At 41.2% G+C, this 15,711-nt stretch overlaps 1 protein-coding gene across 6 annotated transcripts in view; it reads right to left on the bottom strand.

The window, feature by feature from the left end:
- Window positions 1–4,942, bottom strand: part of UGGT2 (UDP-glucose glycoprotein glucosyltransferase 2) — a 189,296-nt gene extending 184,354 nt beyond the window's left edge. For all 6 annotated transcript variants that reach the window (XM_087865039.1, XM_087865040.1, XM_087865043.1 and 3 more), the window contains exon 1: window positions 4,688–4,942. In XM_087865039.1, coding sequence (XP_087721165.1) covers window positions 4,688–4,839 — 152 coding nt within the window. In that variant the 5' untranslated portion in view covers window positions 4,840–4,942. The remainder of the gene's footprint in view (window positions 1–4,687) is intronic.
- Between the last annotated feature and the right edge of the window lie 10,769 nt (window positions 4,943–15,711).

Genomic DNA, 15,711 nt, shown 5'->3' with positions numbered 1-15,711 from the left:
AGCATCCACCTGTTAAAACTTTTGGCCTTAAAGGGAAATTAACACTCTAAAGAAAAATAGCTGTTTGCTCAACCTCACATTCGAAACCTAGCACACCTGCCCTCAGAACAATAACTACATTTGGATCCAGGGAGATTTCATGGCATTATGAACTTTCCAAAAACCTAAAACTAAGGCCAATTATGAGGTTTTCTTGCACTGGCTGGCTACTGCTGAAACTGGATTCCAAACTTCTCTCTTACGGCTCAATCTCTAAATGTTTTACTAAAAAATGTAAAACCTCACCCTATTATTTGGAAAGATCAGGAAGACATAGTATCTTTGCATATGAGAGGGAAGGGAACACCCTTGGGAGTACTCACCCAAAAACATAGGGACCCATAGTGTATTACAGTCAACAATTAGACCCTATGGCACAGGGATATCACTCTGGCCTCAGAGACATTCCTAATGAAATCATCATGGGATCCCTCTTAACCACCCTGTATTTTGGCTAAAACTGCAAACATTCATACTGATACAGGTATGCCTTTGGGGTAGCTCATGACTCTGGATTATGGGAAAAGTTTCCTTACTTCCAATAGGGCTAAAATTAAAAATGGCTCTTTTGTCCAAAATTTGTTAGATACCACACTTTGCTGGCTGCTCTGGCTGTTATTAAGGTACCTGGGCTTTCCAGACTCAACTCCCTGGTGGCCAAAGGAAACCATCTCATTGATATTCCTACCCAAAACATTGCTCTCAAAGAAACCAATAACCTCTGTCAGGTCCAAAGAGATGTTCTGCCAAATGATATTTCAGAAAGACCACCAGAAGATACCCAACAAGTGGGGCGCCTGGGTGGCTTGGTCAGTTAAGTATCTGCCTTTGGCTCGGGTCATGATCTCGGGGTCCTGGGATCGACCCCTGTATCAGGCTCCCTATTGAGCAGGGAGTCTGCCTCTCCCCTCTGCTTATGTGCATGTGTGTGTGCATGCATTCTCGCGCTCTCTCTCAAATAAATACTCCTAAAAAAAAAAAAAAAAAAAGAGATACCCAACAAAATGCTCCAGAGGGGGAAAAACAATACTGGAAATCTAATAATTCTTGGCTCAATAAAAAGAAAGAACTCTGGTCTGGACCAGATAACAATCTGGCCCTACCAGAAATCTTTAAGTTCCTACTACTTACCACTATACATGTAATAAACAATTGTGGTCTACTGACACAAGATAACATTCATGAACCCATACTGGTGGGAACATATTAATGAGGTTGCAAAAAGTGCCTATTGCACTTGCTCCACCTGTCAAAAACACAATTCAGAGAAACCTGTTCACACAGATGGATTTCACAGTGCTTTCCCACCGCGTGGATAGAAACATGTTTCAGTAACGGGTCTATATGTTTTCTCACTGGACTGAAGCTTTCCCTAGTAGAGAAGCTGCTGCTTTTACTGTGGCTAAAAATTCTGTTAGAAAAAATGATCCCTACCTGGGGAAGCCTCTCAAACTTCACAGTGATTGGAAACCCATTTAACTAATCAGGTGCTTTGACATCTGTGCTGTTCGCCCAGTTTTATGACAGTGTCATGGTGCATATCATCCTCAATCCTCACGTTAGTTGAACATATTAACACTATTAAGACTCAATTGGCAAAATTTGTAGAGATCCTCCAAACACCTAGGCCAAAAGCACTGCCACCACTTCTAAATCTCAGATCCACCCTTTTGAAACAGACTCTCGCCCTTTGAGATGGTCACAGAGGTCCAATGCACCTCGCCCCTACCGCTCTTTTGATCCACAGCAGATAAAAGGAGATACACTTCGATATTGTAAAGGCCTAATTACTTCTATGAAAATTAACCGAGCTTTGGTAGAGTGATCTTTTTCATTGCCAGAAGACAATGACCTTCAGCATCACATCTTGCAAACTGGAGATTTCTTCTATAGAAAAAGGCACCTCCAGAAAGACTCTATTCAACCTTTCTGGAAAGTCTTTTACCAGGAACTGCTAATCCCTGTGACACCAAACTCCAAGGGACAGGCTCTTGGATTCACGTGACACATCTAGAGAAATCACCAAACCCTGACTGGACCTGTAAGCAAAGAGTTCCTCAAGTGAAAGCAGAGCACATCTGACCATACAGCTTTCTCAGCATGTCGGCACCAGGCCTGTATACCTTTTCCAGTTTGCTTCTCTTTCTTAGAAAGGAAATGATCTTGTGTGCATTTCCCAAACCATTGTGAAAGGGAGAAACCTCTTCTCTTGATTACAGCCTTTCAGCAACAGCCTCATCATGATCCCATGACAAATTAAATTTTCACTTGCTTTTTCTGAAGGGTTAGAAGGTTCAGAATTTACAAATGTCTTTCTTTCATCTGAACTATTATTTGATTCAGAATTCTTATCCGAATTCATGGTTTCTGAATTTGCAACCTTACAGGCTGTATTACTGGATAACATCTGTTTTCAAATGGTTCTTTTGAGATAATACTGTTTTAATACACCTTTGAAGTTTTGCAAAATTTTTTTTGCTTCATGTTTATACCTGCACTCAAATGCACGTGGTTAATTCTTTCAGTGTGCTCTTACAGTATTCATTATTTTGCTTTCATGGCTACTTTAAGTGGGAACTTCCAGGAGGCATACATGACTAGTTTTGCCTCCATTGGGAGAACTTTTCTCCCTTAAGTCGGAGTACATGCCAATAAATACCTTCAGCTGGATACTTTCTGACCTAGGGGCCCTGTTTAGAACCATCATATAATTTGGAAGTTATGTTACATCTTCTGTTTCTATATAATTATTTTTTGTATTTAGTCGCCTGTCAAACTTTCATAGAAATGATGTACCCAGGGGTGCCTGGGTGGCTCAGTCGGTTAAGTGTCTGCCTTCGGCTCAGGTCATGATCCCAGGGTCCTGGGATCCAGCCCCACGTTGGGCTCTCTGCTCAGTGGGAGCCTGCTTCTCCCTCTCCCTGCCACTCCCCCTGCTTGTACTCTCTCTGTGTCAAATAATTAAAATCTTAAAAAAAAAAAAAAAAACTTAGAAAAAAAATGATGTACCCAATTAGGAGAGGGTTTGCAATACTTACTATCTTGAAATCATACAGACGTTAGATGGTTAGGAGGGAGAACTCAGGCACCTCCCTTCCTTGTTACTCAAATGTGGCTTTTACGTGGTTTCCAACTCCTATGTATTTTCCATCAATATAGGACAAAACAATCAGGAAAGATCCTTTCTGGCACTGAGGGAAAAAGTCACTGAATATGAAAAAACCTGACTTTTGGTCAGTGATGCTTTCAAGGAAAGATTTTGACCAAAGGGGTGAAATGTAAAAATTATTAAACAGAAACCTCACTAAAGTGGACTGGGAATAGAGAAAGGGTCGCTGTACCACCCAATGTCCATTACAGGAAGAACTGTCAATTACAGATGCCTAACAGAAAATTTTCAACAGGAATCAATTACAGGCCCCAATAGAGAAAGATGTATTATTTTGCATCTCCTACAAGAAGTTGACTAGTCCTGCAGCTCAGCCAAGGAGAAAATGTCATCATACTGGCTCTGGCTTTTCTCCAAAGACTTTTATTCAAAACAACCCCTCCAAACTTTCTCAGTCTCCATAAAATAATGTTCCTCTCCTTTGTTTGTTAGACTTGCCTATGGTTTTGCCATAGTTTGATTGTCCCTAATTGCAATTCTGTATAATTCCCGAATAAGTCCATTTTTATTTTTAAAGTTAATTGGTACAAACTTTCAGTTATAAGTCATGAGTATGTAATATATAGGATGGTGACTACAGTTAATTGTACTGCACTGCAGATTTGAAAGTTGTTAAGAGATGTTAAAAGTTCATAACATGAGGGAAAAAAACACTTGTACCTATGTCAGGTGATGATGTTAACTACTTAGGACTGTGATCATTTCACAACACAAATACTGATTATGTACACCTGAAACTGATATGTAATGTTAATTATATCTCAAAACCCACTTTAGTATCTTAAATATGCAATGTAGTGTCAGGTAACGGACTCTCTTTTTAGGACCATAAACTTTGGCGAACTGACAAAACCGGCGTTAAAAGTTCATGCTAACTAAAGAAAGGAACTTAAAATTTTTAACTTCTAGAATACTAAGAGCAAAACTCAACAGCTGTAAGTTTTGTTTCTGCAAGGTGATAGTTTATGAACTAATTTCAGTGGAGGACGCTCGTGAAGAAATAACTTGTGGGAAGCTGCCCTCTCCACAGAAAGCCTAGGAGCAGATCGACGGTGTTATGATGAAACCAGGGGCTTCCAATACCATTTCCTAAAAAGAACTGCCTACACCAATGGAAGTTGCCTGCATTAAATGCCACACCAACTCCCGACTCCCTTTCCTCCTTTTCTTTTTTGTAAATGCTAATGAAATCCAAACGAGTTAAACAAAGGCCCCGAAGTCTGGAAAACACTGGGTGAGGCTAAGTAGGAACTGCGGGGAAAAGTAATTGCAAGCGAGTGGGGCGCACGGGGTCGCAGGGGAGGGGGTGATGCTCCGGCGCCCGGCACGAGGGCGCCGGCAGCGGCGGTGCAAGAAGCAGGAGTCCCGGCCGCCCGCCAGAGAGACGGGGTCCGAGCGGGCGGCAGACAACGGCGCGCCCACAGCCCCGCCGACCCTCCCTCCGCCCTGGGCTCGGCAGAGGGGCCGGCCCGCACCCACCTGGCCTCCAGCAGCAGGGGGGTCTCGGGCCACTTCGCGGCCAAGTGAGCCGTCACCGCCTTGGACGCCGAGGCCGTCCAGCCGCCAAGCAGCGAGAAGCACAGCGCGGTGGAGCCCAGGAGCAGCCGCACCACGTCCACGGCCTTTGCCATGGCGCGGAGAGGGAGGCGCGAGCCCCTCGGACCCGGCGCCCACAGCCCGCAGCCCGCAGCCGCCACGGTACAGCCGGCTCCTCCCGCCGCGCGGCCGCCCACTTCCGGTGGGGGGAGCTCGAGTCCGTTACTCGGAGCCGGCCTGGCGGGCAGCGGGCGCATGCGCGTCCTGCTCTGGTGCCGTCCGGGGAGCCCCTCGGGGCTGGGTCCTAGAGCCACGTAGGTGCGGGCGGTGCCGGAACGATCCGCTCCGTGGCGGATGCTCCGGCGGGTCCGCGATCCGGGCCTCCTGTTCTTGAGCAGAGGCTGTGGGACTCGGGGAGGGGAGGCTGACTGCCGGAGACCGAACCGGGATTGCGGCCGACTAAGGCTGGGTGGAGATGCCAAAATTTGGAAGCCAAGGCAGGAACTGTTGTGGATTTTACCCACGTTTACACAGGCGGAAAATAAGGCTGATCGAGGTTCAGTTGTCTACTTTATAGGCTTCTAAGTTTTATTGCATATTAGAGCCACCTGGTCAGGCTTTGCGAAAGCCCGATGCCCAATAGTATTAACCCACCCCGCCCCCAGGTGATTCACGTGGGCAGTCAGGTTCGGAAACCAGTAACATCACGTGGAGGGCTTGTTAAAACACTGGGTGTTGGGCCTCATCCCAGTGTTTCTGATTTAGTACATCTGGCGTGTGTGTGTGTGTGTGTGTGTGTGTGTGTGTGTGTGTGTGTGTGTGTGTGTGTTGGGGAGGAGGGGTCCAAAAATCTGCATTTCACGTCTATCAAGTTCCCAGGTGATACTGAAACTGCTGGCAGGAAACCTTGCTTTTAGCCTTTGCACTCAAAGTGGTCCACAGGGTAGCAGCAGCAGCATCACCTTTGATCTCATTGGAAATGCAGAATCTCAGCCCCCCCCCCCCCGACCTGCTGAATCCGAATCCCCGGGTTAACAGGAACCCCAGGTGGTACTGTGTGCATTAAAGTTTCAGAGGAGCTGGTTTAGAGGGTGACAGATGAAAAATGCATAGGAAAGTGATAGTTGCTTATGTCATTATCAGCCGGAATCACACAGCTTTGACTGAGTCTTGATTTAAACCAAGGACTGTCTGACCCCAAAGCTCATGCACTGACTACATCAGGATCAAAGACAAAACCTTGCCACAGAGTTAAGCGGCTTTCCAGTACATATGATTCATCAAATCAAAACATTCAGTTTTATTTCACTGGGCTGAGGTGGAGCCTCGAGATTCTGGCTCTTAGTCAGGAATGATTCTTTTTGGCTTCAGAAGGCTGTTAATTTATTATAAATATTAAAATGTATGGTAAAGAGAAGCCGTAGCTGGGAAAAATAGTTGAGGATGCACTGATTCATTCCTTTTTTCTAGTTACTCCCCTGCCTTATAAGGAATCTGGATCTCTTGAAGCTGCTGAAACGTGATTATTTTTTTTCATTTCCCTTCATTTGCTTAGTATATACCTTTCCTTAGAAGACCTGGCTCTGGAAATTCTACTCAGGTGTCACCTTCTAAGTTTAGCCTGTATTTCCTGATTTTTCCAGTTGGTATGATCTATCCCTCCTTCAAATTCCCATAAGCTCCTTATTTTACCTGTTATATATCGCTTGTAATTGTCACTTTAGAATTTGAATACAGTACTTGCTTATGTCTCCTGTCAGAGATGGTGTTTTCCCCCAGGACTCATGCCTCACTTATTTTTACCATCAATTGCAATACCTAGCACAATATAAGTTATTGGGGCTCAATAAATATTGAACAGCCCTTGCTTTTTTGTTTTTTTTGTTTTTTGTGGGTTTTTTTGTTAAGTAGGCAGAGAGCTAAGGCAGATGAATAAGGCGCTTCATTTCTATCCACAGAGCATAAAGGAAATATATCTTATGAATCGTCTGCAACTATTTGCTTTAATTAACTCCTCATGTCCATTTATTTTTGGACTGAAATTTTTATTGAAATTGTAGGATGAAGGAAGTAAGATATTTACAGTGAACGTCTTCAATGAAAGCATATCTAATGGTTGCAAATTTTTAAGAAATGACTTGTGGCATGAAGAGTCACATAAAATACACTATTAAAAGACACTATTAAAACATGTTTATATACATCCCAGTATATTTGAGTTCACAGCAAGGAGGAATGCTACATTTTTCTTTTAAAGAATGAAATTAATCTAATCCAGGGTCATTTATTTACATAATTATTATACATTTTAGCTTACATAGTAGTTTCCTAGAAATGGAGTGGGTCTGAAATATTCCTTAGACTGACCATCCATGGGCTTGTTTCCTCATCTGTAGAACAAAAGAATAGGACTAGGTGATATCTAAGCAGTGGAGATCATCAAGAGAACTACTAGTTGACCTCAGAGCCAGACTCAGGCGATGAGACTCCTTACTCTCTCATCTGTCCTTGGAATGTAAGCTCTGCCCACTGTTCCCACACCAGGAGTCACTTCAAGGAAGGAGCCTTCAGAGAGTGTATCACTGAGACCATCTGCTCTGTATATGAGATTGAACTCTGTTAAAGCTTCGGTATAAACTCTTAAGCTTCTGGCAGGTAGGTGCACAGATCTACTTGTCTTGTAGTTGGCCCGGAGAAGCCTTGTAAGGAAGTTCCTTCCTTTGCTTATTAAAATTGCCACCTACCAACGTGGAGTGTCTGCTTCTTTTTTTAATTTCTCCTTGCCCTCTGAGTCTGGCAGCCAGTTTCAAATTTCACCCAGGGAACGCTCAAGGTTGAGAGCCAACATTGAAATCTCTTCTATATGTCATTTCTGCGTACAAATAGAAATATTAAAATGCAAAAATGGAGTAACTCAGCGAAGGTCACTCAAGTTAGTGGAGCAGCAAAACATTCTAACATTCATTATCAATAACCCTTTGGCACAGATTGGCTATGAAGTGAATGTAGTCCAGGGACACAATGGTACTTGAATATTTTTTAGCAAAATGCTATTCAAAGTTATTCACATCAGGGTAATATGAATGAAAATTGATGATGATAGCAATTTTCATTGTATGTGGAAGAAGTGATTAATGAGTGCTTCATAATGAGAATATTGTGTTTAATAACATAAATCATCTTGAATTTTCTTAGGTACAGCGTGGACTATATTTATTTAATGAAAATAGTGGTGCTATGTGAGGATAAAGTTATCACCAAATTATTATGTAATATAATAAAACTTTAATTTTCTCTACCTAAAGAAGGCTCACAGATGAAATGGCTTTTAAAAAATATTACCCTGTCTTCCAGATTTCCTTTACTATAACAAAGACACTTTTCTCATTTTTTAAAGAAGATTTATTATTTGAGAGAGAGACAGAGAGAGTGTGCAAGTAGGAGGAGAGGGAGAAGGAGAGAAGCTGACTCCCCACTGATCACAGAGCCTGACACGGGGCTCGATCTCATGACCCTGATATTATGACCAGAGCTGAAATCAAGAGTTGGATGCTTAACCCTCTGAGCCACACAGGCACCCCACCCTTTTCTTGTTTTTTATTTGAATATTTTAAGTACTTCATTGCAGTCGGGAAGAACTTATAGACGTATTTAATTTGTTGTATTTCTACTCCCTAGGCAAAATTATACTAAAATTATAATCAAACGAGTTATTGTTAAATGTCAGTAAATTGATTTTTATAATTTTGCATATTTTATTTAACATATATTACAAATGCCTCACAAATGTCTAACTCCAGGTATGTTTGAGAAAATTTTTTACTGTAGTTTATTGACTATTGTGACTTTCAAATAGCAAATTAAGTGTATGAAATATAAAATCTTTTGATCAATTGGGATGGTATAAGAACTTGATATCTACTATTTAACAACATCCTTTTATACTTACATACATGGTCAATATTTTATATTTATGCAAAATTTGCTAAGTCATTATTCTGCTTCTATTATTTTGTTTTGTTTCTTCCACAAAACACATAGGATTGAAACATGTTGGTGTCAGACAAACGTGTCCTGTTTTTACATCTTCTAGGAGAGGTTAGTATAGTTATGTGCACAAACTCATCAATTTGTTCAAAATATATTGTTTATCATCAATGGGAAGCTGACTGTATCATACATCGGGAAAGAATACCGAGGTGAATAAAATGGTTAATGTCTTCGAAGGGTTTATGGTGTAGTGAAACGTAACGGCATATACCAATAAATTATTACAGAGAAAAGTCAATAAAATTCTATGGAAGTCAGAATAAGATACTTTTTTTTTTAAAGATGGTATTTATTTGAGTAAGAGAGTGTGTGCATGTGCGTGCGTGCCCTCAAGGGGGGGGGCAGAAGGAGAGATCCTCAAGCAGACTCCTAGCTGAGTGCAGAGCCTGATTTGGGGCCCCACATAGGGCTCAATCCCAGGACCCTGAGAGCACGAGCTGAGCTGAAATCAAGAGGTGGACGCTTAACCAACTGAGCCCCTCATGCACCCCCAGAAGATACTTTTTAAGAAACCCTGTTGAACGAATAAATAAAAATCTCTAGTAAATTTTCTCATTCAAATTATCTCATGGGTTTAAATCTAGAATTTCGAGAAACTGCACAAATCCTATCGATCCCCAGGGAAGCATCTGAATCTACATCATGATTATCTGCAACAAAATGTGAAGCAGCTGCTGCACGTTTATGTCATGAAACATGGTCTCAAACCCTAAGTGACTTCCTCGTTTGGTTGGGAGGGTAGTACAGTACTTAAAAAGGAAATTACACTGAGGAGTTTTATGTGAGAAGATCTAACGGACTGACATGTGACAATAAACATGACAGGAATTAAAGGAAGAGGTGGTCTCAAGAAAAACCTCACAGAAGAGGTGGTGTGACTACACTCGGAAGGAAGTAGGGATGACCGGTCTGCCACTGTCACATGAAGCAGCCACAGACGATATATAAACAATGGATGTGCATATGTTCCAAAAAACTTTATTTATGGACATATGAAAATTTCCTATTTTCCTATTCATGAACTATTCTTTTTCTTTTGCTTTTTTTTTTTAATTTAAAAATGTGGGGGCACCTGGCTGGCTCAGAGGAGCATGCGACTCTTGACCTTGAGGTTGTGAGTTTGAGTCCCATGTGGGGTGTAGAGATTACTTAAAAATAAATAGATAAAACTTTAAAAAACTAAAATAAAATTCTAAAGTGTAAAACCATTCCTAACTCACAAGCTACATGTATTTGGCCCATGGGCCCTAGAAGGGCAATCTTTGCTCTGGAGGAAGTTTTGCAGGAAACCTATATAAGAAAGAATTATTTACAGAATTATTGCTTATGATAAAAAACTGGATACAGCTGAAATGTCTATTGAAATATAATGCCAAATATGGCTTATTTGTTCAATGGAATACTAAAAAGCAGTGGCAATAAATGAGTCATAAATACGTACATAAACAAGGATGAACTTCAAAAACACGGTACCAGTGAAAGAGCAAGTCAAAAGAATACATACACTATGATCCTATTACACAGAGTTCAAAGACAGGTGGACTTAACAATATAACCTTTAGGGATACGTGCAAAAACTCTAATGAAAGCAAGGGAATGACTAACACAAAATTCAGTATATTGATTATCTCTGAGTGAGAAAAAGAAGATGAGATCAAAGATGGGTCTTCAAAGATATTAATAGTCTACTTCTTAAGAAAGGTGGTAGGTGTATGATTTCATTTGTGTTGATATAGTTCATAATTTTTACAAAGTGGAATAAAAAGCCACAAAACAGATTATGTCAATGTCTTAAAAATGATGCTTCGTCATTGCCTACAGAATTAAATTGAAATGCTTTATGAATATACTGCTTGACACACTTTTAGATTTTAAATGTTTAATTGAATACTGGCCATGGCTTCTTCATTTCCTGCAAGAGCCCCCACAGGTGTTCTAAGTCCTGCTCTGCTCTTTAGATATCTTCTCTCCCAGGGGCACCTGGGTGGCTCAGTCGGTTAAGCGTCTGCCTTCGGCTCAGGGCGTGATCCTGGGGTCCTGGGATCAAACCCCGCATCAGGCTCCTCTGCTGGGAGCCTGCTTCTTCCTCTCCCACTCCCCTGCTTGTGTTCCCTCTCTCGCTGGCTGTCTCTCTCTCTGTCAAATAAATAAGTAAAATCTTAAAAAAAAAAAAAAAGCATAAAAAACATCTCCCTTCAGCTCAGGTCATGATATCAGGATCCTGGGATCAGGCCCCGCATCATCGGGCTCCCTGCTTAGTGGGGAGTCTGCTTCTCCTCCTCCCTCTGCCCCTAACCCTGCTTTCTGCTCTCTCTCTCAAATAAATAAATAAAATCTTAAAAAAAGAAAGAAAGAAAGAAAGAAAGAAAGAAAGAAAGGAAGAGATCCCCTCTCCTAGAATATGGCAGTTTTTAGAGAATCTTTCTATACTTTCTTTTCCCTAGGTTTAAAAAAAGGTTTTTTGTTTAACACTCTGACCCCATTATACCCATGCATCTTTGTCCTCAATCTCATTATCATGTTCCTTGTTTTTTTTTTTAATTATTTTTCATTTCCTGAACTTTCCAAGCCCTTTTGTGTACTCTTTTATGTGGATGTTGTCCCTTTTAGCTAGAATTTACTTTCATTCTTTTTCCTCTGGTCTGACAGCAAACCTCATATCTTTTCTCTTATGCCAGGATGTAGAGATAATGTCTTCAGCACCATGGCTCTCTAGTCTGCATGGGGTTTAGCTTACAGTGAGTGCTCGACAAATATTTATTGAATATTAAATGATGACTGGAATAGAATTGTAACTTCTCTGGAATATTTTTCTTTTTCTTTTTAGTGTTTTCAATGGAAAGAATGTACAAAATGACTATAAAACAATGAAGTTAATTTTTTAATGACACATTTCAGAATTCACCTATTTTTTACTTATATTTTTCAAGACTTTATTTTTTTTTCTAGAGAGAGAGAGAGAATGCACATGGGTGTGCGGAGGGGCAGAGGAAGAGGGAGAGAGAGAATCCGAAGCAGGATTTGTGCCCAGCCCAATGTGGGGCTCAACCCCACCACCCTGAGATCATGACCTGAGCTGAAATCAAGGGCTGGATGCTTAACTGACTGAGCCACCTGGGCGCTCCCAGAATTTACTTATTTAAACAATATCCCAGAAAGCCCTTTTCCAGGGAATAGGCACTTTATCAGATGCTACAACTGGCAAAATTATCTTTGTACATTGTGGTAACATAGCATAACAGAAAATTCACCATCTCAACAATTTTTAAGTGTACAGTTCAGAAGTGTTAAGTATATTCACATTGTCATACAACCAACCTCCAGGAATTTTTCATCTTGCAAAACTGAAATTCTATATCCATTTAACAACAACTCCCCGATGGTCCTTGCTTCCAGCCCTGGCAACCACCCCCTCCACTGTCTGTCTCTGTGAATGTGAGTGCTCTAGATACATCATACAAGTAGAATCGTGGTATTTGTCTTTTTGTGACTGACTTAGCACAATGTCCTCAAGATTTGTGCATGCTACAGCATATGTCAGAATTTCCTTCCTTTTCATGGCTGAATAATATTCTATTTTATGTTCACACCACACTTCGTTTATCCTTTCCTCTGTTGGTGGATGCTTGTGTTGCTTCCATCTTTTGGCTGTTCTTAATAGTACTGCTATGAACAAAGTATCTCTTGGTGTCCCTGCTTTCCATTCTTTTGGATTATAATCAGAAGTGGAATTACTGGATCGTATAGAAATTCTACTTTAAACTTCTTGAGGAATTGCCATATTGTTTGCCATAGTGGCTGCGCCATTTTACATTCACACCAACAGTGCGCAAAAATTTCTTTTTCTTTTTCTTTTTATGAGTCATCCTAATAGGGGTGAAGTGATATCCCATGTGGTCTTGATTTTTATGTCCCTAATTGGTCAAAGTGTTCTCGAAAAATAAGTTTCAGAACTACTTTCAGACCTAATTTATGAGCTAGTCAAATAAATAATTTCTATAATTGTGTAAGCACAAGACATTCTTCTTCACTGTTGTTCTTCTGCCAATACTTCACTCCAACTGTCTCTCAACATATCACTTGAGAGATTTAGTAATTCAAAGGGATACATGTGCCCCAATGTTTATTACAGCACTATTTACAATACCCAAATTATGAAAGCAGCCCAAGTATCCATCAATAGATGATGGTATATATAGATAAAGAATATGTGGGGAATATAATGGAATATTATTCAGCCATAAAAAAATGAAATCTTGTCACTTGCAACAACATGGATGTAGCTAAAGAGTATTATGCTAAGAAGAATAAGTCACAGAGAGACAAATACCATATGATTTTACTATATGTGGAATTTAAGAAAGAAAACAAAGGAGCAAAGGAAAAAAAAAAAGGGAGATACACACACAAACCAGGAAAGACTCTTAGCTAAAGAGAACAGACTGATGGTTACCAGAAGGGAGGTGGGTGGGTGGGGATGGAGATTAAGAGCACACATCACGATGAACACCCGAGTAACACATAGAATTGTTGAATCACTCTATCGTACCCCTGAAACTATTGTAACACTGTATGTTAACTGTACTGGAAGTAAAATGAAAAACTTGTTAAAAATTTTTAAAAAAGAGATTGAGTTAGGCTGACATGGTCAACACCCCTGAAAAGAATAGTCTAAACTAGTGAGAGATTGTATTTTTTTCTCATGAAACTCTAAAAAAGCAGCCTGAAGCTATTTATGACAATCCGAAGGTGCCCAATCTTCTGTCCCTCTCTGTTTTGCCGTCTTTATTTATTTTTTTAAGATTTTATTTATTTATTTGACGGAGAGAGAGACAGCCAGCGAGAGAGGGAACACAAGCAGGGGGAGTGGGAGAGGAAGAAGCAGGCTCCTAGCAGAGGAGCCTGATGTGGGGCTCGATCCCAGGACCCCAGGATCATGCCCTGAGCTGAAGGCAGACGCTTAACGACTGCGACACCCAGGCGCTCCTGTTTTGCCGTCTTTAATGAGTGGATTTAATCTCACGTTACAGATGGCTCCTGTATCCCTAGTCATCATTTCTATATTCTTGGCAGGAGGAAGAGGAAAGAGAAAGGACAACAGGCAAAACCTGGGTGCCTATAGAGTGAGCTCCACTTAATAAATTTCCCAGAAGCCTATCCTCTGACCTCATTAGCTAGTTCTTTGCCACCTGGCCACCCCTTGCGTGAGGAGTCTGGGGAATGTACTTTTATTCCAGGCACATTGTCCCCTATGTCTCCCAACAAAATTAGGATTCTGTTGCTGAGGAATCAGGGAGTTGATGCTGATTGTGTAGACAACTGGCTGTGTTTGCTATGCGCATGTAACCTCTGCTTTCAGTGTTTCATTTTGAGGCAACCAATTAGCCTGGAAACTAGAGGGAGTGACATTCCAGAAGCCAGAGGACAGTTTGTAAGGCAACATCAGGACAAGGACTATATACCATAAGTAAGTATCTTGTAGCTTACTGTAAGTACCATAATGTTGTTTCATTGGTTGAAGAATCACTTGAAAGTCAAATTGCAGTACGTTAAGAAGTGTCTTTATTTCAAAAACGCTGTAATTCAAAAGTAGCAAAATATCAAAATTTCATGTTGATTGTTGTCTTGAATCTGTTATATTTGCAGCTGCAAGCACTAAAAATCACTTTGTCTAAAATTAGTTGCATCAAGTATCATGAGCCAAGAAAATTTACGTCATTTGTATAATTTTTTTTTTTTTTTTAAAGATTTTATTTATTTATGTGACAGAGAGACAGCCAGCGAGAGAGGGAACACAGCAGGGGGAGTGGGAGAGGAAGAAGCAGGCTCATAGCGGAAGAGCCTGATGTGGGACTCGATCCCCGATCGCCAGGATCACGCCCTGAGCCGAAGGCAGACGCTTTAACGACTGCGCTACCCAGGCGCCCCCATTTGTATAATTTTGGTTTAAAAAAAAAAATCCTCCTGATCCAGCAACTGATATTAATATAATCAAATAACAATTTGTTTCAAAAGCCAAAACGTGATTATTCTTGCCTAACTAAAGGAAAGCCAGAGAAATTCACTCTTCCCATTTACCTTCTCCTCCGCCTCTAAGTGGGTGTTTCAGCTCTAGAAGAGGAAAGGGGGATTCCAGGCAAGAAAGAGACGTGAAGGCAGTTGAAGAAGCACATCAAATAGGGGATTTATTTCTTGTGTAGACGGCGTCAGATGGAGATCCTGAGGGGGCAGAGAGATGAAAGGGAGGGGAAGTTTTACAACGTTAGCCGAGGTGGAAAATCTTTTTATTTATTTTCCTTTTTGTGTCCATTCCACTTCGGGGCCTAGTATCATTTTGTTTTCTCTTCCCTCCTCTCCTTTCCCCTTCCACGGTTAATCTGATATCGTTCATTTTTAATTTAGTGCGAATGCATTTCCGAACCTAAGCTAGAGTTGCCAGAGTCCTATTTGCAGGAACGGTTCTGTCTGTTCAAAGGTCATTTGCCTCTCCCAGCTGCAACTACGCTGGAAGAAAAAGGGACATGGACATGACCCAAGGGGGCACGGGTTATTCGGCTTAACGAGGTCCCTGCTTTATCCATCCTTGGCTTCTATACTCTTTTTCCCTGTAGTTCAGACTTCTCTCCTCACATCAACCCCGTTAGCTCAGTGATCCTGCTGCCTCCCTCCAACTGAATAACCACTTACTAGACTAGCCCTTTGGTCTCATGCCCCAGAGAGTTTTGATCTTGAATCATTTGGTATCCAGAACATCTGGGGAGGCTCCTTCTAAAGACAAGTGGGACACACGTGGATGTACTTCTCAGAAGCATCACAGCGGGGCTAGGCAATAGGTAAAAACAGATCAGAGGCTACATTATGACCAGGTGGGCAGCCTGAGTCACATGCAGCAAAATTTCTGGTCGTTGGCTGCTGGG

This window comes from Ursus americanus, chromosome 10, assembly GCF_024610735.1.
Source record: "Ursus americanus isolate L20-20 chromosome 10, mUrsAme1.1.p, whole genome shotgun sequence".
NCBI lineage: Eukaryota > Metazoa > Chordata > Mammalia > Carnivora > Ursidae > Ursus > Ursus americanus.
The sequence above is the reverse complement of the archived record's forward strand: the minus strand, read 5'-3'. Positions and strand labels throughout refer to the sequence as shown.